The following is a 27,644-nucleotide window of genomic DNA, read 5'->3' on the forward strand; positions in this document are numbered from 1 at the left end:
TCATGCAGCAGCACACGCACAGAGAGATACACAAGGAATACGGGCGACATGACAAACGGCATGTTGAAAGAGAAGAGAGTGAAGACAATGACAGAAAAATAAAGTATTATGCACACTTTTCTGAAATACCTAAAGATTATTACCATGTTGGCATGGTTTACATCTCTTAATCCACATTAAAATTGAAAGATTATTACACCCCTGGTAAAGATTAAGTAAACAAGTTTCCCTTTTCCATTCTGCATGATGTCATAACATGGATGAGAAAGGATTAAGCACACAGGCACTTAAGAGAAAAAACCTGAACCACTCTGAATCCTAAAAGCATTTAACCCCCTGCCCCTACACAGCTTGACCCTCGTTCAGCCAGCCCCTGGTCTTACTGGAAACACACTTGCATACAGCATACTGCCGTTCTGCAATAATAATATTCTCAAATACAACTGTCATAGGAACACTTTCTGAATGAGTTATCATGAACTAGACCCTTTCATGGAAGATAAAAGGGAATTTCATTGATGTATCATACATCCTTGCATGCTGCACGGACCTCCATATGTTCTCCTATACAGTTAACCCAGACACGAGATAATTAGTTGGCCAAGGAATGGATCAAATGTGGGGGTTGAAAGACCAATTCTGACTTGAATCAAGGTTAAAAACCCTTTTCATCTCTTGTTGTTTGATGAGAGATTGGATATCAAAAAGACATCTTTAACGTAATGATGCAATAGAATAACAGTGATGAATAATAGTCATTCAGTCTTCTCTAATCGGTTGGTCTTATACGTGTCTTATAGGAGGCATATGCAAGAGAAGAAAAGAAAATTCACAATGGCTCATTATCACAAAATGTCAACTGTTACTCAGTTGGGAGAAAGTGCACTTTTTGTAGTGTGTGTTTGAATTGTGCTCATGTCATGTATTTTGTGACTCAATTCACTTATTGGAATGAATGGAGTGACATTTGTGCAACACATGAACACACTTTAAAGCAATAACATAACATGCTTTCCAAGATATTGTGTTAAAGGTTCTCTGTACGGAATTCAGAGCATAGGCTATCCATGATTGAGGGACTGCCCAACGAGGCTCTCAACACGGCGATGGCAGAGCCGGCGGCTAGCAGCTAACGGTGCTAACAACGCAAACAGTGCCAACAACAGCAACATAAACATGATGCAAAAGCTAACAGTGTTAACCTGAAGAGGAACTGGATTGTGGGCACTACACTTCCACGATAACGTCAGGACGCTCATGAGCGTAGGCGATTGAGACAAAGCGAGGGACTATATATACTAGTACCGTATATATATATATAGTAGGGACAAGCACGAGCGTGCCCGTGTGGCCGGAACCGGCTATGTAAACAAAGCACAAAGCAGCTCTGTTTACAACGCGCATAGAGGGAGTGTGACTTCTTTCTCTGCTCAGGGCACCATTATTACACCATCTATGTACACAACAAATGGTTGTTTGCTGCTATATTAAAGTTCTGAATGTCGTATAGATAACCTGGAAGTGTGTCTTTGGTTAAACAATGACAAGAATGAATCCCAGTTATATGGCACAAGCTAATGGTCTGAAAGCTAAGGGAAGCATTCCTCTGACAGAAATAACAGAAAAGGGAATCAGCAAACAGTAACAGTTGATTGGTATCATTAAATAAAATAAAATAACACTTTATCCTTCCTACGATTGCCCTCAATCTCAGAAGATCAATACAGTAGACAGAAGCTCTTCTCCCTGAGCATCCACTTATAACATTTCTCCAGACATAATAAACTCTGATAAGATGTATGATTGGTCATACATCTTATCAAGAGGTAATTAAAAATGTGCCAAAATGCAAACAGGGAATACAGATTTCTGTGCAGTGAAATGTGTTTGTGTACAAATAGAAACACACATAGGCCTACTCACCTGTTCATTCAGTGAGAGTCAAGGGCCCAAAGGAACCTGCATATCTATTATTCTCTACCCACGCTCCTGACTGCAGGCCTCCCACTTACAGATGGCTGACATTACAGTTCTCAAGACAACTGAACAGCAAAATTATCATTTCAATCCTTGCGAAGTGCAAAGAAAGAGGAGCAGAGGGAGACATATTAACAAAGAGCTGTAATTTTCTTCCATAAAACCTGTTGTTCTTTTGCTCATAATGCAAACTAAATCTGTAAAGCTCCTCGCAGACTGTGAAAGAGCTTTCATCAACATGCCAATTTGACTGTGATAAATACATAGCAAATGGCATTACAGTTATAAAAACCTTTATATGAATCATGCTCAGAAATATCCTGCATGACTTCTTGCTTTCAAAAAAGAATCTAAGGGTATGTAAGGAGTCACTTGAATGATCCATAAAAGTCAAATCTGCACACGTACCCTTGTAAAAACAAAAAATATGGCAGACAATATAATAACAACCAAAGCTGTGTCAAGTGACCCAGATTTTCATTTCCTGTCATTAATTTGTAATGTCTCTTTTAGCCTGAGTTGTGTTGTCGCTGCTCTGTAGCCCGGCTGTGGAGCTCAGGATAAATCGAGGATTCCGTAAGTGTCCGTACTGTGCCATAATGAAAAACACCCCGTGCTGCTAGAGGAAATAGAAGATTTCATAATCCGTCTGAGGCCTTGGCCCTGGTCGCTGGTCCATGGAGAGAGTCTCATTAAAACTTCTCATTAGTGGCACACTGAGCTTCTGTAATGACTGAATGCATATACAAATCACCTCAGACATGAAAGGAGGGACAACAACAACGTACCTAGGCTGCATCCCGGTGCTGCCAAGTCCTCTGATAAGAGCATTTGTACTTCGCAAATGAAACAGTATTGTGAAGAATGGATCCACTATTACACATTCTGTAACTCACCTACTCGAACTATTGTATGCACTAAACCTCAAGACATAAATCAACTATTTCACAAAATACAACAGAGGAGCAAAGGAGGAACAAATACACATTTGATCTACATCCCTGGTGGAAAGCCATCCTAAATCAAAGGGCCTTTTCGTCTTCTGTACTGTGAATGTGTGCAGTTTATTTCAATATAGGAATTCTTAAAAAGGAAAGTAATGGTCAAATTTACTGTATAATCTCAGGTTAATTCAATATAATGAGTGGCATGGTGTCATGATTGCTTGTGTGCGGTGCAGAGGTGCTGAGACTGTGTGGGTGGAAGCTTTCTTTCTTTTTTTAAGAGACTCTGACATGCAATCATAGTTTTTATTACCAGCTGGTCACATAGTAAGGACTGAAATGAGTGGGCCGAGCAGCATGCTTGCATGGGAAGGACAAATCAAAGTTAGCAAATTGTGCAGGTCACACACTTCCTCCTCCTTTTAATATATGAAAACTGTCTTTTAAAAAGGGAATTCTAAGAACATACAAGGTACTACCACTGTCGTCTGTAGTTTTGCAGTTTAATAAAGCTATGATTCTAAAGATGGATCTATCCCCAGAGGACGCTGCACATCTGATGAGCTGTAACACAGCCAGACAGATGGCACACTCTTGTCCAAGCTCTGAAAGGGTGACAAACTCAGAAATAAAATAAAGCCATCACACTCCGAATTGACATGTGCAGGATAAAGCGAGCTCTGTGTGTATGTGTGGACACATGTTTACACTGTCTGCATGCCTGCTTGGCTCTGCAAATGAAACTTTGTATGAACACTCTGATCAGTTCACCCCCTTGGCTGGAGTGGAGCCTGGCTATGAATATCAATTTTGCATTCATCGCTAGTTGCTCCCCCTGACGCCCCACCTGACACAAAAGAAAATCAGCTTTCTGTTTGTGTCAGCGTTTACCAAGAAGCACTGCACGGCTCAAAAGAGTGCACCCAGCCTCCTTAGCTCAAGGGCATTGACAGACTATGTGTTGTCTCAGTTGTATAAAGGTGAATACACTGAACGTGTGCGGTAGTTATCTAAGATGACAAAATATTTTATTGCTTATAAAAAGGTATCCTTGAACGTCAACCACCAAGAACCCATATGTCATGTTAAGGCAAAATGACATGACAAAAGCTCGACGCAATCACCGATTTACCGTTAGGGCTCGACAATATATCAATAATATATAGATATTGTGATATGAGACTAGTTATAGTCTTAGATTCTTTGTCTATTCCTGGTTTTAAAGGCTCTATTACAGTAGTAAGTGATGTCATTTTCTGAACGTACCCGACTGTTCTAGCCGTTCTATTATTTGCCCACTTAATCTTTATATCCACATTTCTGATGATTATTTATCCAAAATATCTATTTCGTGAAAGCGAAATTGCTTTTTTAGTAGCAATATCGATATTGAGATATTTGGTCAAACACATTGTGATATTTTATTTTCTCCATATCGTCTAGCTCAACATATTGTATGTCCACTTACAAACACACATATGCAAAGAAACACCAACAAACGGCACTACTTTAGCCGTGTGCAGAGAATTGAAAAAGGCTGATTTCTCATTGGCTTTTTTTTTTCAGGCAGTGAAGAATAGCATGCAGCTGGATAGTATCAGACTAATCAAGGTTTTTATTGATCGCTTACGTAATCAACACCCTCTATTCATGTGAAGCCAGTCCCTCTTCAATGCTGAGCAATTATTCTCGAAAATCACAGCTTGAGCCACGGCACATCTGGCGATGATACGATTGCGGTCGGTGACAAAAAAAAGCCACATTTATTCCTTTCACCATATCTGCCGATATGAAAAAAGCCATATACTGTACAATCAAACTGTCCTGTACATAATTCTCAACCCACCTTTAACAAATAGAGGGTTGTCCCACTCAATCTTTGGGTAGGCATATGTGATCAATTGTGTCGGTAAATTAATTATCATTCATGTGCAAGTTATCTGCAAACACAGCAACGTTCGATCATAAATGACTAGCAAAATTGGTATTTTTTCAGCACACTCATCGTACTACTAGTGCACTAAGTCTAGTTCCACTTTAATCTCACCTCTCAGAGTTAACACTTCTAATGATCCAGGCCAAGAGATGAGAATAATACCAAAAAAAGAGTGTGCTGTATCCCACTGTATGTAGCGCTGGGAAGGCAGCAATGACACAGAGACCCCATTGCTCACACTATGCACTCATTATCTGCTGTGACTCCAGGTCTTCAATATTAGCCAGCAATAAGCACTCTGCAGGACCATCTGCTCTGCCAGCACAGGTTAATCTAAGAGTGAGAGAGGCAGCCGTGGAGAAGAAGGAAAAGAAGAAAGATATGCCATGCTGTTTTGGGGAAATAATAATGTTCTTTCTCACTGAAGAGGGAGAACATGAGAAGTGGAGCACAAGAAATATATTTAAAAAAATGACAACTGAATATGTAAAAGTGAGGTGATAGCTGTGAAAGGCAGGTGAAAAGTGAAGGTAGAGAACATTTCCCTTGGGCACAGTAGAGGACGTGTAACTCAACCTAGTTGGAATCGATGACTAATCAACACTGAGTTGATGATGGAAATGAACAGCTACTTCCTGTGGCTGCTACCTCCTGAGCATTATGAGCACGTCAAGCCCCAAAGTTAGATCCAAGACGAACTGATATGCAAGACATGAATATTGAGCCTTTTGGAGGTATAACTGGCCTTGTTCCATGACACACCACAAAGGGATTATTCTCTCTAACTGTCAACATTCAAACTAGGTCCTACAGAGGTACTCCCCCCCCTGATCCTGTGTATTGGTTAAGTGTTCACAGTAGATGTAGAGGCAGGCTAAGAATAGTATAGATGCTTGAAAGCACTAATCAATCTGGACAACAATGTCAAAGCAAGTCATCCCATGCTGAACTCAGATGTGCACACCCTAGAAACATCCTCTGAGGCCCCTGCGGTGTTATGCAGCTCATCTCTTGCTAGTTTTAGTCGAGGGAAAAGATTCCCAGTAAGAACAAATAAACAAAACTCCTGCATTTGTTAGATACCTTGACTGTATATCTTGCAAAAATGTATATGTATATCCATGTTTTTTGTAGGCTTGTTGATCCTTTTACATCGTACTGTATACACAGCCTGTCAGTCATCTCGTAGTGCTGGAGAATCTTACCTTCTGTCTGATCTCCTCCTCCATTTTGACAGGGGATCCCAGCTCAGCTACCTCTTTAACTCCATCGCTAGAAAAGCCGCCGTATTCCCACAGCACATACTTCTTAGAGTGGGATGCGCCAATGATGGCTGACCAGTGATTGGCACGACCTGGTGAAATAAGACAGTAAATCATCTTATTAGTTAGACATCCCAACCTGTTTCCCAAAGTTCTCTCATAATCATTGGTAACACGTTACAATATTGTGCACAAAAGGCGAGTAGTTATCAGGGAACGAATGAGAAACTAACTGCTAATGAAACCATTTGTTATTCAGTAACTCTTAATCACATGTTATACAGCAGCTAATGATTACTTAATGATTACTTAATCCAGAGACGAGTGAGGAACCAATCAGGAACGAACTTGATAACTGATGAATCATTAATAAGTTCTTCCCTAATAGTTCCTAATGGACGACTATATAGCAGATAATGATGAGTTGCTAGAGAACAGACTGCAAGATCTTATATTAATGAATCATTAAGTAATAATTAGTTCATGAATATCTGTGAATCAGTCATACTAACCATTTCGACAAGTAGTTACTAAGTAGTTCCTTATTACATCGTCTTTATTTTATAATGACTTACCCTTTTTGTGTTCCTTTAAGTAAAGTGAGATATAATATTAAATAGTTACTTAGTATGATGATGAATGATGTTCATAATATTCATGGATGTAAATATTAACGTTATGTGATGAATAAAACACTTAAGAATCCCTCTGGTTAAAGACACTGATGAAGTAATGAGGGAACTACTCAGTAACTATTCCATAATATGTTTCACTTTACTTGAAGGGACACAAACACAGTTACTAATGTTTGGACCGAATCATATTTATTGACAAACTGATTTGTTTCGGTCCTAAAATGAATCCTTGCTGCTGCACATCACCTACAGCGATTACTTGAATGTTATGCTCTCTCATAATCCTTTCATTCACTCTATTCATTTCTCTCGCTCAGGGCAAAGTTGTATGACATATATGGAAAAAAAGGAAAAGTAGAGCTCTATATATGCCCTGTAAGCATACTGAAAAGCAGCAGCAGTGGTGGTATATATGATGATCCATTAAGGGTGACTGCACAGGCTAAAGCAAACTTGCACCACACAGCTAACTTACTCACGTTGGAGGCTAAAGCCTTGCTGTAACCTCCACTGGTGTGTGAGGTATATAAAAGGCATGGCATGCCCATCTAGTGTTGATGATTACAGGTCATTTTGGGGTATCCTTACTACTCTCACTGTGGCTCTCAGTGGTCTGATATGTCTACCTCATTAGATTCCTGTATTATCCCCCCCTGCAGTCATATTATCCATCTGCCTCATATGTTATAATGTACATGGACTGGAATGACACTCAGCTGCATCACCCTGAGAGCACAATAATGATTTTAAAGCACAAATATACATAAAACGTTAGCTCGAGTCCCGATAGGTCTACCATCCCCGGTTTTGAAAACCCACTTCATTTGCTTTCGACAGTTACTAACCAAACTGAAAGATTATCGTTGTTATCTTTACAACACCAACTTTCCCCATTTGTCTGAACACTATTAATACTTATTTAGTCAAGGTGAGGTTCACACAAATAGGGAACAGATCTTCTTCTCATCTTTATGCCTTAAATAGAGCCCTTACTCTGCAGTTCTGTAAGTCACCCTTTCTGCCTTCTGCTGGTTTCCAGTGCGAGTCGGAACAAAGATGAATCACTCTGATAATCTAATATCTGTGTTTGCAGTATCCCTGTAATAATAGATTGTGGGAACGTAAACGGTTCTTCACAGGACACTGTAGGCATAGTTAGTGAAAATGTAGGATCATTTTCGAATAAGACATTTATTTTTCATGACTTTTTATGTCTACAAAATTGTATTTTTCTGAGATCTAGATGAGCGTTTGGAAGCATAGCTAGATGGATGATCCGTGTCCCCAGAAGGGTTATTGTATCAACTATCACAGGACTCCATGGTGGTGGGCTGACTGTTAAAATCAGGCAGATGTAGCCCCTGAGGGACCAACACATTTAGCAGATCATCAGGTCTTCCCACAGCTTGGCATGACCTTTATGTACAACTTCCTGTTCTTGCACAGACATATTTTTGCTGTATTTGATTATTAATGCATTATCTATCAAATATAATTGTTCACATGGTTATTAAACATGTCCAGTGCACTCTTCAGTTTTTAAATGGCAAATATTGCCATATGTACAAATCTCATTAACAATTACAAGGTCATAAAGGAGTTTCTGACAAAATAAATCTCCTTCCTGTAGCACTGAAGGTAAACGATAAGCCTGGTTCTTGCTCTTTCTTTCGTTACTGAGCGTCAAACTCTTCTTTACCTTTTTGACAAAGTTAGGTTTTGGGAAATTATTTTGATTAGTACAGAATGTATACTGTCTTTGAAAAGGCTTGACAGCCCTTACTTTGATGCAGTGACTTGAGGTTCAACGCTTGGTCTTTTTATCCTTGTACATGGTCATGTGAAGCCATGACATCTTCTCCTATTATTGATGATTACACACTTCCAATCAGATCCAATGAAATTGGACGCTACACAACTGTAACATATATTAACTACAGTAAGTATACAATGTGTAATAATTTGTAAAATTATGGAAAAAAGGCGGGGAAAAACAGTAACAGTTGTTAGTTATATTCAACCTGTACTTTCTTGGCTAATTCAGTATATTGAGCCTACAGGAACTTACAGTAAGGGATCTACATTTATCTATGCTTTTTTAAATGTATTCAAGGAACAAGAATTAGATTGATGCTATATTTCTATTGCACAGAGAGGGTTATAAATGCATCCATTTCATCTTGCCGTGACAATGTGCGGTCTGTAATGTCTGTTTTCCAGTTCTAAAACGAGAGTACAACAGCTGGAGTGTGTACATAAAGCTGCAGCAAAGGTTTTACTTCGATCTAAGAAATGTGAAGATATTTTCTCTGGTTACTTATAAAGCTCATATGAACTTTCTGAATCTTTCTGAACTTTGCTTAACTGCAAGCCTGCACAGAGCCTTCTAACTCTACCGGTTTCCCGGTTAAAGACTAATGATGATCATGATTTAGAACGACTTGCCTGAAGGACTCGAACTAGCAATGTCAATATCATCTCTTAGGGCCTGATCTGGATGCGTTTTTAGCAGTGAAAGGTGCCCTTTGCTTATTGCTGCCAATGGGTTTGTTAAATGCTTTTGTGCTCCAAGTGCATTTAGTTTATCTGCCTCGCAGGGGAAGCACCTTGAGAGCTCCTTCCCCAAAATTGATCAATTGAGGGATGGTTAGTGGTGGATGTTTCTGCTGAGGCTGTTAGAGAATATCAAAATACAGAATCAGGTTTAGAGTTCTGCTACCTGAATGTTTACTGTATGTGAAGGAGAGCAGGAGGGTCACCCAGGTTGAAGTTTGTTCGAAGAGTTTTGGAAGTTTTTAGTCTGAAAAAGTGGAAATGGTTGGTGCTTTGTATGTAGCAAGGACCAGGATAACAAATTAATATTTTAGGGCATTTCGCTTCTCCTCTCAATCTAAGTATGGAAGCAACGTCACCAGCTCATATATCCATATTTGTCTTGACTGTCAAGATTATTTTAAAATTATAGTTGTTTAATGTTTGTTTTGATGGCCCTTTATGAAATTCTAAGGCCATTTGTGCCCTAAGCTTTCATAAATGTCTGACCCTGGCTGGAAGGGAGTCATTGCCAATAACTAAATTGCTTTAAAATTGTGGCTTTGGTTCGCAGTTTTATATCCATCATCAGGTTATTTCGCCTAAGGTTGAGGCAGTATTAGTTTACTTCAAAGATGGGTAGAACTTGGAGCCAGTCACCTTCTTTTTAATGCAATTTTGGTAGGGATTAATGCTTGTGGTCAGTGTTATGGCTGGTTTCAGTCTTTAATATGTGGAAATGTTTTTTCATAAGATACAAGGGAGGCAAACAGAGAAGTGGCATGATATGTGCTGAGCTGCAAAGGGTCTTTTTACACAGTTTTACACGGCTGTGTTAAGAATATGGAGCCTGATAAGGCTATAACTGACCCATCTAACCTGTCTCTAGGGGGTTAATAGGACTCTCTGATCCATGGTGCTTTGCTGGACCTCAGAACAATACTTGCAGCCTTAACAGAGACATTCAACATACCCCCGATTAAGTAGCGATGCACCTGGGAAAAGGTCAACAGTTGTGCAGCTGATGCAGAAAGAGGTAAACTGCGCTTTCCAGCATCAGTCGTTTGACTTCTAGAATGTTGTCTCCGTAGTGAATACTGAACTAACATTGTTCTGCGTGTTGCCAGATGTCTGTAAAATAATCTTTTGACTGCATAATTGACAGAGCTGTAGAGTAATAATGCAAGAAAATACATGACGAATAAAATGGATGAGACAGGTACATGACTATGTGGAGGTTGTAAACTTAAAATGAGGCCAAACCAGAATGTAGCAGTGTGTTCAAAAGCTTCGCTGGAACCTGGTTAAAAGTGATTTTTTTTCCAAAGCAAAGCAATGTGAAATGTCCTTTGTGTTTGTGAATGCATCATATAAAATCACATCAAACCACTTTATATTCTGTCAAGGGAACGAAGGTGTTGGCTGGACGAAGTATACAGGAGATTGAAGGCAGCTGTTATTTTGGTCTGGACTTCAACATATTGCTGCCCTTGTGTAAGAGGAAACTGAGGTTCTTCTTTATTCTGTCAATACATGAATGTTAAACTCTCAAGATCTTCCCTGTGTCCGAGCGAGCAGCCGGCGCTCGGGTTGAATAGCCATGCATTTGTGCATGACTTACAATGGGGACGAAAGGGAGAAAGAAAATAGAACTGTCAAGGTTATCGTGTCGGCGGTAAAAAGAAAAAAACTGTCCTGTTGGCCTGTTTTACCGTGCATTTTTGGTCTGGAAAGTGTGTTACCAGAATGGTCTAAGGCTCCTGCACTTGAAGGACATACCGTATGATAAAAATAGAGGGATGACAAGTGAAAAAGTGACATATCTCAGGGAGCAGAAATGCTTGAATAACACTTGCACCAGAAAGGAAAAGTCAGCCCAAGTTCAATCATATCTAATTCTGTGTTTGGTTTCTTATTGAAAGTATGATCGGAACTCAATTGAGAACACATCATCGTGTGAATACTGTATTTCAGTCAGTGAATCACATTGTTCAGTGTAAAGTGTGCGGTGTTTTATAACTGGTTGCTTAAAATCTGACTTTGTGCAAGGAGAAATCCAACTGTAACATCCTGAGATTTGCGAGGAAGCCGACACCAGGCAGCCTGCTCTATCCTCTTTTAAGTTGATCTATCTGCGAGGTGTGTGTTTGCGTATCGGTGTGTGAGAGTGAGCCACACACCAACTTCACCCTCAATAAGACAGTAAATTAGGGCTCCTTTCAATCTCAGGGTTTATCTTATTCCACTCTAATCAGTATATTGATCTGACCGGCGAGAGCCTGACTTAGACAAGAGAGCCAGTGTAATCCTTAAGTCCATTCACATCCTGATAGTGTGGCTCAAGGTTATACACACACATGTATCGCACCCTACCATACTGTTGCAAACATCCCACATCACTATTTAGATCCACGTACCGGGGATGAACCAGCCCACATGTCTGGAACATATCCTGGAATTTTCGGGGTTATGATGCATCAGGATTAAAAGGAAAAGTCTGTCGATTTTTGTATCGGTCAACAAATCCTCTTAAAACACCTGAATCAACAATCCATTGCTCGAAATGTTACGACTTCCCTTCCCAGTCTGTGGCACTTAATCCAATCACAATCATTCAAATTCAAGACTTACATCTTTAAGAAAGGGTCATGACCATGTACTATCAACTATGTACTGTTTTCCTAAAACAGCTGGGCTTTAGTAAAAGTTGGTCAAAAAGGAGTAAACAGTGCATTTGCTGAGGACTCCTTTTAGCTGCAGATGTGGTGAGCTTGCGATTATTTAAAGCAGCAGGGGTAAGTAGCATGGAGTATGTGGAATCAGCTGAAAATAAACTGCAAAACCCATGTTCATCGTAATGAGGGGATGACAACCAGTGAAATGGTCTTGCTCATTGGAAAATAATGTATATCGCATGGTAGTCTATGGAATAAACCATCACAGGCTTTGGCTACACTGGAAATACTTAGCATGATCAATTCACTGCTGTTTTTTTGTTTTTTTTACAGTAAAAAATATATATGAGCACAATGTAAACGTGTGATGGAGCCGAGGCCCCCCTGACAAAGAGCCGAGGAGTTGGTGCTTACGTGGATAGTCTTTGGGATGAATCTTCTCTGACCAGTTCCCGAAGAAGGTGACTCTGTACTTCGCTGTTCCACAGGCACAACAGTTGAGCAGAGGTTTCTCTGTAGTGTCTCCATACAGGGATTCTGTAAAGTAATGAGAGAGAGAAATACAGAATGCCATGAGAGAGAGAGAAATTGCTCATTATTATAAAAGAGCAGATGACAGTTGTGCTCCATCGTACAAGAGATGGGTGGTTTAAGAAAGTGGGGAGCGGAAGGGAGAGAAGGCATGAGAAATGGGGAGGATGTGCAGCATGGTTCTTTTGATCTGTTGCACAGTGTGACATCCAATGTCATGCACAGTCAGGGGGTCACACTCATTTACAATCATTCACATGCCAGAGCATAACAGCAGAGAGGACTGTCCCAGCATCAAAATCAAGAACCAAAGAAAATAGAGTAAAGGAAGATTGACATAAAAGAGACTATACGTGTGTGTGTGTGTGTGTGTGTGTGTGTGTGTGTGTGTGTGTGTGTGTGTGTGTGTGTGTGAGTGAGTGAGTGAGTGAGTGTGTGTGTGTGTGTATGTGTGTGTGTGTGTGTGTGTGTGTGTGTGTGTGTGTGTGTGTGTGTGTGTCAATAAAAGAAGCCTACCTTTCTCACACATTCGCTTGGTGAGTGAGCCTTCATCCTGGAAATAGATGATCCTCTTCTGCACAATGCTGGCCCTGCACAGACGGAACAAAAAGAGATGAAGGAAATGAGCAGTGTTGGGGCCAGAACCGAGTGTAAATGTAAGCATAAGGGGCAAAAGTATGAGTGAATGTCACAACGGGAACAGATAAGAAATATTTTTGGAGGAGCTGTGAGGTTTTAGAAAGAAAAAGAGCAGACAACAGTCAGCAGGAAATGTGGAAATTATTGGCTTTTAGGATATGAACAGTCTAAACAGTGAAATGTGGCAGCTGGAACAGGTGCAGCGTTATTCATAATCATCTTCCTGTTTTTTCAGAAGACTTCTAAAAGCAGGTATCAGAGCCCACAGGGAAATTGCAAAATCTGGCTGTCTTTCAGACGCAGGCATTCAATGTCTCACACAAAGACCACAAAAAGCATGCATCAGCATTAAGATATGCATGTGCATAGAAATGAGAGGCTGAAAGGCTGAAGAAGAAAAACTGAAAAAGAGAGAAAGACAGCAACTAAAGTGTATTGAAAAAAAGTCCCGACGGCACTTTGTAAGTAAAATTTGCAGAATTGCACAGACGTACTATATAGTAAGCTATGCACTGTGTCGATAAGAGCTGATTGACAGGCCGGCCGTAAAGCTCCCCAAAATGTGAGGCCTGGCAGAGGGGAGCGTCTCTAGATTGAGCTGTCTAAGAGGCTTGTTCCACTGGGTGGTGGGGAACACAGGTCTGAGAGGGGCCCCGACATGTAAATCAGCCACAAACAAACCTTTTCAGAGTCCAATAGACTTAAGAAAACAACAACAGAAAACAAGCCTTCTGGCATCTAACTTCCTCACAAACACCAGCTTTGGCTGCAGGGAGGTTTCCATGGGGATAAAGCCCAACAATAAGATGCTGGATGGATGTGCAGGGGGTAAGATCTGATCCAGGTGGGCCCCGTCCAGCTGGACTGTGAGGATACCATTTATTCTGGAGTATCAAACTAAGCTGAGCTGTGTTGGGCTCTATTGAGCTGAGCCGATACCAGAACCGGTCCCTCACGGTAAGAGAATACAAAAAAGTGACAGACAAATGATGTACACCTCATGTAACTTAATTCTCAATTTTATAGGGAAATATACTGATATGACCTGTTACATTTCCCCTTTCTGGCTTTTTTGAAAACACATTATAAATGATTATTTATTGGTTTGGTGACAGATATTTGTGCAGTCTACATTTGTATCAATGAATGAGTGAAATAAAAAAAACAATAGGCCTCATGCATGTATTCATATCCTTTTACTTTATTCTGTGAAGTTTGCTCACAAATATGTTAGCATAATATTGTTTGTTCTCTTAGTATTCCTACGCTTCATTCACCCTCTTAATGTAAACCTTGTGTATGAGAGAGATGAACCAACAGATAACATAACAAAAGATCAGAGAGGAAAAGATCAGTCTTCTACAATATGTAAGAACCAAGAAGTAATCATTGCAAATCTTCCATTTCAAACAGCTGTTTAAAGAAGGTCATATCCTGCACGCTGAGGGCAGGGACATGATGGACTTAAAGCAGTGTGTAGAGATGCCGGTCTGCGTCGGTATGAGAGGTTGTTTAGGTCATAAATCACACTAAGGTCTCCAACACGCTACTGTATCCTGATAACACTCATCACCATACTCTTCTACATGCACTACTACTCCCAGCACAACACAATACTAATATACACAGGAGAGAAAGACAGTGTATGTGAGAGTTTCATCAAAATGGTAAATAAATGGTGATCTTCAGATGTTCTAACAGTTTTCAGGATTTACATTTTTCCTCAAACACACTTTGCTCGAGTTAAATGCTCCTCCATTTAGCCTTTCAACTATTCAGCGAGCAGATTCATGCTTTGATTTCAAGAGGCTGTGAGCAACAACGACATTCCTTTTCAGGCAAATTACCTTTTTTAGTTAAGTGCTCTCTTTCATGCTATTATTCTCCACATCATTTCAATTCAGTATCACAGAAAACGCACACATTAGTATACTCATTCACATACAGCACACCATCACTGCAGTCACTCACACACACACAGACACATCATTTCTCTCTGTATTTTCAACCTCAAGAGGGAACTGTGTGTTTTTAGTCGTTCAACAACATTGTGTTAGTGGAGGACCAGCAAAACCTTCTCTCAGTATTTTCAATCTCACTCAAACACGCCATAATTCTCATAAAAATATCATTCTTTCTCTCATGCCTACTACGGGTATATTGGTGTATACGTGAGACCATGTGTGTGAAAGAGCAAGTGTGATTTATAGCCTAAATGGCCTCTCATAACGTGGATGAAATGATTCAAGGTAAGCGACACCACCAGCACATCTCTAATTGTTCACGCTTTAATTCAATCTCACCCCAATTTCACATATCTCCCTGAGAGAGAGGAGCACACTCTGCTTGATTGTCTGGCCAGCCCAGGAAAGTGGGCAAGCAGTGAGGCAGAGTAATGCTTATTTAACATCCAATTTAAATTCTATCTCACTTTGCCAGATCCACACCGCCACCGATCCCAATCACCCCAAAAGTGCACTGATTTGAATGTGTGTGTGTGTGTGGGAGGGAGTGTGTATGCATGTTTGAGAGCTGAACAAAAAGAGAGTGAGGAAGAGAAGCAGAAAGGAAAAGAGCAAGGTAGATTTAGTCTTTTCTATGGCTACGTTTCCATTTGCACGTCCGGAAGGTCTATAAAAAAAAAAGAAGATAAATACATTCTCATACCGGTCTGTGTGTTCCTGCTACAGCCAGAGATTAAACTACTTAATTGTGTTCTATCTGCTGCTACCAACAGAACTTACAATAAAAAATGAACAACTAAGAGATAAATCTACTGCACAGAAGCAAATGTGTTTACATTTCATTTCTATGCGTCTGCTTGACTATAGTGGCCTGTCAAAGTCCTCCTTAATCTGTCCTATCGTTGTGTTGATGAGATTAACAGATGACAACTGCATGTGGTTTTGACATCTTGATCACTGATACACTGTCTCACTCAGACAGCCCATCAGAACACATCGCACTACCCTTTATATTGCACGCCAGAGGGGGACGACGACAAATAAATTGCTTCCTACCCACAAATGGAAAGATAAAAGATAGTGGCAACTTCAATGGGGACTGCAATATATGGATTATATTTGTGATGTGTTTTACTTTGGCTCCAACCATAAGGATCCAGCTGTGACAATAGCTCCTGACTAGAGATCCACTTTTTTGTCATCAGACAACTGCAGGTCATGTTAGATGTTATCATTGAGTCCCTCCTAATGAGCAGAATGGAAGCCAATTATTTTAAATCCAATCAGACGTGAAGCTAAATATTTGATTCAGAACAAAGTCGGGTGAAAAGATAGACAAAATTTGCTTAAAAGTTGCTATGAAGGACAGTGAGATCTGATATTGTATAAAGAATATCAATAGGGGAACAGATATTACAGTTACAATGACATATTTTACATTTGAAGAGCATTTAGCAGCCACTCATCTACTATTTCCAATCAAGCAGCAGTAGAACAATCCCTACAATAAACAATAATTAGGACACCGTGCTGAAAAGCAACCCTTTCATTGGGTTCTTCAGGTTGAACATGTTTAAGTGTATTGTACCTGTCACTGGGGTTGGGTTCTGATAGCCGGTTCAATTTGAGATCCGGTTAGCGGTTGACAGAATACCTTGATTTGTTAAGCTCGGAGCCTCAAACTCATTATCTAGGAGTTAAATGCTCCTCCATTTAGCCTTTCAACGTATTATCAGCAATGCCACTGAGCAGATTCAGGCTTTGATTTCAAGAGGCTGTGAGCAACAATGACATTCCTTCTCAGCCAAATTATCTTTTTCAGTTAAACACTCTCTTACACACTGTTATTCTCCACAACACGCAGAGTCGTTTCATATCACAGAAAATCACACACATAAATTATATTCTTTCACATAAAGTACACCGTCTCACACACACTACTATTCTCTCTCTCACTCACACACACATCATTTCGCTCAGTATTTTCAACCTCAAGAGGGAACTGTGTGTTTTTGTACTTCAACAAGATTGCGTTAGTGGAGGGGTCAGTTCCACGATAACAGTCAGCAAGACTTCCATGTGTAGAAAACATGTTCACAAAAACAAGAGTGGGATACCAGCAACAAAGACACAGTGACTGAAACTTTGGCCTGATTTGATTCTAGCGTGTAAGAAAGTTGAAAATAACTGGATTAGATGGTAAGACTTTCAAAGTCAGTGCTGTGAGTTCAGGAGTTTGAATGAGCATCCTCGCCCGACCCTATCATCACGGACCAACCTTAGACCAAACCAAACCACCGAGCTCAGTCTTTCCATCTGCAACACAGAAACTGCCCGTCAATTATACTGCAGCAAATAAGCACAGGAGACCTGGGACAACGTTTGAGTTACAGGAGCTTTCACACACACACACACACACACACACACACACACACACACACACACACACACACACACACACAGGCCAGATGTTGTTGTTTTTAAATAACCATGATATTTTACAGGCACACTGACCGAGCTCTTTCGGCATACAAAATGAAATTAAAAACAAATATTTACCCTGCCTGTGGTGGTAATGAAAGTGTCCTCTCTATGCTAATCTATAACATTAGCAATCATTTCACATTATTATGTTATTTCTTTCAGTGCCCATTTGTTGACAACACAGTATGTGTTTGTTTGTGTCCCCATGTTTCTCTGCTGGTATAGGCTGTATGATAACACAGCCATAGTGAGCTAAGAATGTCTTTCCCTCTGTATAGTTTTCACATATATAGCCCCGCACTCCTCCTCGCACCTCCTTAATAAGACTTAATTAAGACTTTTGTTTTAAAGCAGCACAGAGCCATACAAAAGCCTTGTCATCTGGCTGAGTGTCAGGTAGGGGTAAGAACAATGGAAAATACCCACTCCTAAGACTGTAATCATGATTTTCAGAAGCATCTCTTTTGAACTTCTCACTCTCTCCCTCCCTTATTATCTGCGCCCTGGTATTACTACATCCACATCTCAGCACTTTCATGCATCTCTTTCTAGGCTGTTCGCTCACACTTTCAACTTCTCCCCTCTATCCATGTGCTTAACTAAGAACAATACTGCCATCATCCTACAGAGCTCTATGAGGAGAGCCCAAGTACCGAACGACATGACGTGAGGCGAAAAAACTAAGTAACACCACAGTGAAGATGAAAAAACAAAAAACAAAAGAGAGGATGAGAGAGCAAGGAGCAGAAAGAGGAGCTTTGCCAGTGAGAGAGATGATAGGAGAGCTCAGAAGTTATTGAGAGGGCAGGTCATGAAGATACTCCAGAAAGATAAGGTCAAGGGAAATGGAAAGCCAAGAGATGAAGAAAAGGAAAACTCATCATACTGTATCAGTCACATAATAACAGAGCAATAATGCAATTCTAAAAATTGCAACCTTTTCATCATCCCTTTGTTTGAGAAAACAGCAGAGATGTAGACAAGGCAGCATAGAAACCGACTGGGTACATACAGTTCAGTGATGCATTGAATAGAAGGCCTTGTGAGTCACAGTCCCTGAGTATCTTTCCACCTCCTGTACTCTCATTATTTCCCCACTGTACTGGATTAATGAATGGATTTCAGCCTTCAACTGAACATGACTCTCCTTCTGTATCCAAGCCCAGAGGACACACAGCAGCAGAGTTGATCGGTGTCAATCAGCCGTATGACTAATGCAACGGTAATGAATAGTTTAGGAAGCCAAGTGGGAATGGAAATCTGACAAGACATTTTGTATTTAACTCTGCTGGGGGCTGGAAGGGATCAAATCAAATGTATTTACTGTACATGCAGATTTGATTTTTGCTGGAAGCACAGATCCCGATCCCAGAGAGCTGTAGTACTTTCAAAGGTACTGCTTAAAACCTAGATGTAATTCTATATGACAGAATTAAATATAAGCTAAATAACCAATCTTACTACACTAACCTCTCTCATATCAAAACTAATATTTAATATACACTCAGGGGCCACTTTATCAGGTGCAAATAGCTAAAAGAATGGCAGTTTAATAAGAAAAGTCCTGAAATAAATCCGTATTTTTATTTTGGAGGATGTATCTTGTGGTGCTGTTGAACTGTATTGCGTTATACAGAGAGGTGTTTCTGTTATTTAGTCGACCCTTTTTGATATAAATGCTAACAATGTGCTATAATAAATCCCCATCGCCAAAAAGACAAGAAATCATGCTGCTGTGACTGCCTGGAAGGTAAAAGAAAAAGCACACATATCCATCTGAAAGCTTATAGTATGCATTGAAAATTGTCAGCAGGAGATAATCGCAAATCAAATCTATCCTCGGGACTTCTAGATTAAGCCTACACCCTGTGTTCTACGTTGGTCTAGCAGGCAGTGATGCAAGGAGAAAAGAAAATGCCATTTAAAAATGTGATAGAAAGGGGCAGCCGTACTGTCCACATTACCAGACCATACCTGTCAACCCTCCCGTTTTTCCCGTAATTATCCCGTATTTTTAACCATTCAAAAATAAAAAAATAGGCCCAATTTGAAAAAAGTGTACTGTGGTAAAGTGGCCTCCGGTACAGCAGATGGCAGTATTATGTTTAACTTTAGCTGAAAAAAGTTATCCGCCAGTAAACACACAGAAGAAGAAAACAGGAACTATAACACAGAAGAAGATGAAAACATATGGATGAGTCTCAGTGAACGGGAGATAGATGGAGACGCAGCTGTACCTGCCAAACAAGTTCAAACTTTATGCAAGTACCAAATGAGAGGACACCTTCCCTTATTTAATAAAAAGGCAAACTCGTGCTTTTTGCAAAGTGTGCCATTCAGATTTTATCATTGCACACGACGGAATAAGCGATGTTCACCAGCATGAACAATCGTCCAAGCACAAGCACGCCCAAGAGGCACAAAACATACACTGTCAATGACTTCATTTGTCACAAGAACTGTTTCAGAGGAAAACCAAGTGACCAAAGCTGAGGGAAAGATGTCAATGTAGATGTAGATTTAATGTAGCCTTCAGCTAGCCTTGAGGCAGGCAAAGTCTGCAACCTATGTTTACAACAAGTCCCTAGCAGATGCTAGGGACTCCCACACTGAATAAAATGTATATATGCAATTAAAATACATACATCTTATAAACATTTCTGTACAAGTAATACATACTTTAAATAAACATGTAATTCCTGAACCCGTCCCTTATGTGTTTACATTTACATTATATGGGTTGGGGCTGGGAGCTGTTAAGGTATGGCCGGAGTCCGCCAGAAAATGTCCCTTATTTGAAATTCCAATGTTGACAGGTATGCACCAGACCTCTTGGAACATAATTAATTACAGTTCACCAAGTACAAGGACCTGTTCAGGCTGGAAGTTAAATATTCCACCACTAATGTGTAGAGTATCTCTAAGTGTTTGAGGAGAGGATTCCCCGTGCTCATCGGGCTCAGCGTCAGTCGCGGTATACATACTTAATGGCGAGACAGCCGGAGCCACCGGGGGGCGCAGTCCAAAACACCTGGATGCTGGTGCGTCTGCGAGGAGTGCTCTCTGTCACAGCAGGGGGGCAGTTGGTCATAAACTGTGTTTCCTCCTCATCAATTATCTGTAAAAGCATGCACACAGACACAGACACACACACAAAGAGATTAGTGATGGATAAAATGTCCTGAGTCTTGCCTGAAAAGCACTTCAAACATCAGCATGTGATTTTAAACATTAGCAGTTGGACCATTTCACATTCATTTCCTTGCCCATTGTCATCTCAAGTGCCTATAAACATAATTAGCAGCTTGCACTGACATTCATTTCACATTTTCAAAACACACTGAGGGATTTACCCTAAAATAAATCCAAAATACACAACATGAGAGTTGTCGGTACAGCAAAGACGGAACAGGCTCAAACACTATTGCATACGTGTTAAAGTATCCTCAGGTTCATTTCCCTCCAACTGGCTACAAAATCAATCTGAGATATGATTTACAAGAGGAGAGAAGAAGAAAACGTTCTGCCACATAAAACACAAGTCGTATTGCTGTCCAATCATTACTGCTTTTCTTGTGGAATACTGGATTAATTTCTAGTCCGGTTAAAATGAAGCAGTCGTCAAAACTCATAGATTCATGCAACTTTAACAAGGATGGCTTCTTTTTAAAAAGGCGGTCACAAGCTCAAAAAAGGTTGGGAACTACTGTGTACCAATAGTAGAGATAGGACAGTTGATTGTCCTTACTCCAGTCCGTCAGTGACGGTCTAGTCATCTAATGCAGTCTAGTGAATGGGGGACACTTCTTGCACTTTCCACTGAGCGGATAATCCTGGTGAAATAAAGTGACTCATCAATACTCAGAAGGTCAACATCCAGATATCCAATCATCACCCAATCCCTGTTGACAGCATTACAATTTAAGGTCAAACTGAAGAGTCCAAATGCATGTTGCCCTCTCTTACTCAGCTGCAAACCTGAGACACTGAGAATCTCATTGATTTTAACTGGACTGGAAAATAGTAGAGTGGGTTGCATGAGGAAGCGCAGGCAGCAAGCTAATGTTCACTGCCCAGAGACCAAGGATCTGTCTGATAGGAAGTGACATCAGGGCAGAGAAGACGGGGAACTTTCTCACTCCATAAAGCTGTCAGCCGAGAATGTCCTTTGTCAAGCCATGTTATGAATGAGTTCCCTCTTTAAGTGGATTGTGTGTGTGTGTGTGTGTGTGTGTGTGTGTGTGTGTGTGTGTGTGTGTGTGTGTGTGTGTGTGTGTGTGTGTGTGTGTGTGTGTGTGTAAGAGAGGGAGAGACGGAATCAGAAGGGGAGCCGTGTGTGTGTGTGTGTGTGTGTGTACACACGCTTGCGGTGCATCTGTATGCAGCCTATCCCGGTCTGTTGGATTATACAGCCCCCCCTCCATGTTCCCATGGTTTCTAACAGGCATCCTGGGGTGGCCTGACTGGACTACAACTCATGTTAAAGCCAGTGAAGACTCATGGGAATGCATTAAACACCATCTGCAAAAAGAAGGAACTAATTTGCTGCTAACTGACCTATGAACCATTTCTTCTTTTATGTGTCTAATTCCAAATGTCCAAATCTCTTACACAATACACAGACGATGAGTGTTGGGGGAAAAGAGAAAAATGTGACACATCATTGCAAAACAAATCGAGTTGTGTCTCTGGGTTCATGCATGGATTTTTTACATGAGAGTAAGTGCTTGGCTCTACGTCAGCTGTTGGTCAGACCCAAACAATAACGTTGATGTAAATGGGAGCTTTGCAAACGGAACAATTTGCACAGAGGTTACATGAGAAACATCTTCGTTGCCCTAATATTAGATCATCCGTGTGGAAATATGACATGAAGACGATTCACCCCCGACCTCCGTTGTGTTTACGATTATGACATATGTTTCACTCGGAGTGGCACCGATATCACCCCTCACACAGCTACAATTGCTATTCCTTGTTCTATCATCTTACCCTGCTGAGAAGTAATGTCTCAGCAGACATCGCCAGCATTGCCCGCTGGTTTACGCTCTTGCCAACAAACACACAAACACACATACACACAGTGTTAGCTGACCTTCCCAGAAAGCTCAATAAAAGTGCTTTTCATCAAGTCGGGAGCTGTCCTGAGACGGCTGAGACGGGGCACACCAACAGATTTCAAATGAGCTGTATGTTAAATAAACCCTGACGTCTTCTGTTGCAGCTTCTTTTTTTTTTTCCTTTCTTTTCTCTCAAAGCCTAGAGGCCGGCCCACCCAGGGCTCTTTCAGAATGGAGGAATGGTGTGTGTGCTTCTGTGTGTGTGTGTGTGTGTGTGTGTGTACTTTTGATTTTATAAAAGACATAAAACATGAAAGACTAACTGAGCAGGTGATGATAGAGGGATATCTCTTTGGACAGCAGTTTATTTTTACTGCGCTGTCACATGGTGTTTGTAATGAAACAGGTGATCATCTGAAGCTGTGAAAGGGAACCGTCAACTTCTTAAAACCGAGCAGGCGTCTAATCAAAGGCAAGCCCGAGTAATGACATATCCATTCCTTTTACTTTTGATGCCAACATCTAAAGGCTATGGTCACACATCCATCTATTGTTCTCTGTACCGACTCATGCTGCGTTCCAAATCACAAATCTTTTTACTTTCAGTATGTACTGCAGCTGCCTTTACAAAGTACGTACTTTTGCGTGCAGTATGAACACAATTGGGACATACTACATAATTCATAACATTGCGTCTTGAACTTTGACCCTATTGCTAATATTGGCAAAAGGATTGTGGGTCAGAACAGTTAGAAAAGTATGTTGGTTGGCATACTGAAAAATGCGACCGGATACATCCTAAGTAGTATGGTAGCATGGGTATTGGAACGCACCCTCAATCTCATCCATGTGTGGAAAGCAAAGTGACTGATCATGACTAAATGATGTAGTGTTTCCCCTCTTTACTGCTGACGTTTAGCACCCTGTCACACCGCGCCACACTTTGCCATACGGCTCAGGAGCTCGCTCAAGGCTGGCACTAAATAACAACAGCCTGAAATATATTGCAAGGCCAAATAAAACTGAAAAAGTCTTGCCGGTGTTAAGTGTTGGGTAATGGCAGGACAAATAATAAAATATTCCTGTTTTTTATGTCCTTCCATATTCAAGGCTCAGGTTCACAGAGAGTGCCACAGCATGGCAGCAGCTGTGATCAGAGAAGCCTGAGGGGCTGCTGTGAAAACCTCTCCGTGAATTGTACATGTTCAATAAAATAATAGGGTTTCATGTGGAAGGCGACTGAAACCGTCAGGTTCACAAAACTCTAAAAAAGAAAACTCGTTCAACCCATTTATCAACTGCATCTTTACAAGGCCTGCCATAGGAAGACATATGATTTCAAGTTCTGGGTAAGACTTGGAATTCCACCTGAAAACTTTATGCATGTTGTAACAAACAAATACGCCGCATCACAGCTGTACTGGTGTATTCCTCTAACATTTTGGGTATTTGACGTAGCTGAAATCAATTCCTCCGTTGCTCAATTCTTTTTGATTCCTTTTGAAAATAGGATGCCATCTTGTGCAATGTAAGCTGTATGTCTTGAAACTGCTGCCTAGAATTAGGAGGGAATGTTGGCAGGACACGGTAAGCTAAAAAGGCTTGAGAGGGCAGAACAAGAACCAGTGAAGTGGAACGAATTCAAAAGGTTATGAATGTAATGTTGCGTTTAGGTTAATCAACTTAAAGTGTAGTTCTACACTGCGATCGGTTGCTATAGCATCTCCGAACATTACATGATGCTTGATGTATGATACGTTTTTTATAAAGACATTCTTCCTCTCTCTGAACTCACACACACACACCATCGACCAATCTTCTACTTCTCTAGCACTCGAGTCCTCACGCTGCATTATAATTACAAAGGTCTCACATATTATCACATACGTGTAACAGCACCAGTTTCTTTGCCTTCTCTCTCTTCTGTTCGCACTCTTGGCCCCACTCCGTTCTCTCTCTCTGCTTACAGTACTCCATCTTGGCCTGTGCAAAATGCTTATTAGCCTCTCAACTACACCAATTGAACACTTCCTACATGCATGAACTGCATGCCAGCTTGTGGGCACACTACTCCTCGAAGTCCACACATGTGTACATTCACAACCTGAAAAGCACGGCTACGTGGAGCTGAGCTTGAGAGTGTGCTATTTTCATATGCTGGATCAAGACTATCAGAGGAGGTGAGAATAATCACACTTTTAAATGTGAAGACAGGAAGGCTGTGCGAAGAAAATCTGTCAAGACCCCCATCCCCCCCAATCTACAGTAAAATCAGTTTTGTTTTCTCTCTCTTCACACACGGCATACACAGTGCTTGTGCCGGATTTCAGAGAATGACGCAATGGAGGATGAACATTAAGCACCAGGGTTTAACTACAGGTGTGGCAGACTAGGATGGGTTAATTAACTGCCATCCAACTGCACTGTGATAATAAAGAAAATAAAAAGTGTTGTTCTTTTGTGATTGAACAAGCAGCCATGACATTAGTCGCTACCTTACCTGGAATTTTCCAACGTAATCTGCGTCCCTGTCTCCTTCTGTGCCGTCCTTTAGGGCAATAAGGGTGAACCCTCTGAAGTAGGAGGGACTGGATGCACTCACAGTCACTGGATGGAATCAAACAAGAGTGACAACAAGCATGACTTGACAGAGAAAACAAATGAAGTACAATTCTCACTGCCAAGCACAAGACTAAAGCAGGCTTAATTAACTAACTGTGTGAGTAGTGCTGTATTTAGAAGCAATACTGAGTTGGATAAAGGGTAATATATTCTGACATAATTGTAATCATTTCATTTCATGCACAACCAAACCTTTCCGCCGTTCTTGAAGATGTTGCTCAGATAACAGTAATTACAATGTTTCATTCGCAGCATTTCCATAAGATGTTAAGATAGTGTTTTTAATGCATTTTTCAATCCAGCAGAACATAAAATAATGTTAATTTACTTTTTTTTTGGTGAGGGGGGGGGGGGGGGAATGACTCATTTATACTATAGGTGATAGCAGAAATGTTATCACCAACCCCCAACTACGAGCTAATTCAGTTATTGGCTTTGGATGATGTAAAATTATGTTTGACGAAATCAGAAAAGAATGAAATAACCACAGTGCTACATAGTGTCACGTCCAGAACAGCATGAGCCTTTGAGATTCACAGAGCAGATGCCCATTAATAGCTCCCAATAAGTTCCGATTTGAACAAAAGCTATGAAATAAGGGACTGCTGGCATTTTAAAGAATCACTTTTAACTATGAAAGAGAATCGCAAATATGGAAGAGTACGCAGAGGGATTTAGCTTTATATAAACCGTTCAATTTTTTATCATAAAGGAGCTTTTAAGCCATACTTTTTAGTGATAGTTTTTCACATTAGATTGAAAGGAAATTATTGCCTTTTAGCTTATTGGTTCAAATGCATATGTCCTCATTGTGATGCAGGATCATCTCTTTACTAACACACTATAGTTTACTCTCAGGGGACAAACACTCACGTCGCATCACAAATAGACTCTGTAGAAACTTATTATAAGTTTGCAATGCCTACTGACCCTGGACTGGTGTTTCTTTCACAATGCGCACATAGTGCCAACCAGCGCAGTGTGCGTAAATCCCGCGGATAAACACCAACCTCTGTATGTGCTCCCTGGCTGATAGCTGTCCGGGTCTCCCTCTACGCGGAGGCGAAACTCGCTGTTGCCCTCCTTTCGATTGCTCTGAGCCCGTAAAATCCGACTACAATACCCGTCTCCCTTCCCGACTCTCTCAGAGGGCTCCTCGGTGAATGCAAACATATTGCACGCTGCGGTGGAGATGAAGCAGAGCAGGAGCAGAAGGCGCGATGAGAGCCCGGTTGCTGTCATCATTGTAGGTTTCCGACAGCCAAGTTGATGCACGGAGATGAAGGAAAATCTCGTCAGCGGGAGAAGAAACGTTAGTTTCAGCCCCTGTTTCACTCCTAAATGAGAGCCCAACTTGCCAACTGCTGAAGTAGACTTGTGCACTGCTAGGAGGGTAGATCCATCCTGGTGTGAGTAACAGAGAGCGAGGAGGAGGACTGGCTGGCTGGGGTGCGCTGTGCACTCTCGCTCTACGAGAACTGCACACTGTGTGCCGCTCAGGTTGAGCAGGGGTCCGAGCAAATTGCCAAAGAGAGGAATGAGCGCTGTGTGGCCGTCTCCGAGGCCACAGTTATTTACAAACAGACTACGTGAAGAATACTCTGAAGACTGAGAACAAAGACAAACATTCCCACCAAATGAGTGCTGCGAGGAGGCAACACGTTTGACATACTTGGACTGAATCACTCACCCAGGAGCCTGAGGGGAGACACGAACACACACAGAGGCACACAAAGGAATTGATAAAGCCTGCTAAACGGTTGACTAGGTGGCTAATTAGACGGATCAGTAATAAATGTTGAATTCATGGGCTAGGTCGGTGACTGCTTTGTTCTCTATTCTATTTCTAGGGTCACTTAAGTGAAGTGATGAAATATCCACATTGTAACAGAATCGATGCCAGAATGTGAGGCGCCAATTGATTTAACACAGCAGTGAGATCAGGCAAAAAATAATAAGGTATAATTTGCATTGTATTGAAATCCCAGTAAAGATGGTTTTCAAAGCTACTGTCATGAGCAACACACAGAATGGGGTTTCCCTGAGTGTTCAGCAGGCTACAGAGACCAGAATGTAGACGTATTGATCCATCTCAAGAGCATGAAACATGTCAAACAGATGTCATTGTTTTCAGTAAAGTGTGGGTTCAGATGCATGTGGTGTTTGAGGGCAATTTACTGGAGAAAGCACGCAAATGTTTTTACTTTATGTCATTATTTCAAGATCTCAAACTCATACAGTAGTTTTGGTTATGGTGCTGTTGGACCATCTTTAGACTTTAGGTTCAGGCCTTCATGTTTATTTGAAGTATTATTGGACAGGTGTGTTTTGTGCACAGACAGTAGTAGATACATTGTTAATGGTTATTGGAAACTAATTGGAC

The 27,644-nt window shown here is 40.9% G+C and overlaps 1 protein-coding gene across 1 annotated transcript in view; it reads right to left on the reverse strand.

Annotated features, from left to right (window-relative positions):
- The window catches only part of spon1a (spondin 1a), a 66,321-nt gene extending 39,307 nt beyond the window's left edge, over positions 1 to 27,014 (reverse strand). The window contains exons 1-6 of the mRNA XM_029428745.1: positions 26,272 to 27,014; positions 25,140 to 25,246; positions 20,564 to 20,697; positions 13,009 to 13,082; positions 12,376 to 12,498; positions 6,063 to 6,211 (exon numbers count right to left, since the gene is read on the reverse strand). Coding sequence (XP_029284605.1) covers positions 6,063 to 6,211; positions 12,376 to 12,498; positions 13,009 to 13,082; positions 20,564 to 20,697; positions 25,140 to 25,246; positions 26,272 to 26,506 — 822 coding nt within the window. The 5' untranslated portion in view covers positions 26,507 to 27,014. The remainder of the gene's footprint in view (positions 1 to 6,062; positions 6,212 to 12,375; positions 12,499 to 13,008; positions 13,083 to 20,563; positions 20,698 to 25,139; positions 25,247 to 26,271) is intronic.
- Positions 27,015 to 27,644: the final 630 nt, after the last annotated feature.

Source organism: Cottoperca gobio, chromosome 3, assembly GCF_900634415.1.
Source record: "Cottoperca gobio chromosome 3, fCotGob3.1, whole genome shotgun sequence".
Lineage (NCBI taxonomy): Eukaryota > Metazoa > Chordata > Actinopteri > Perciformes > Bovichtidae > Cottoperca > Cottoperca gobio.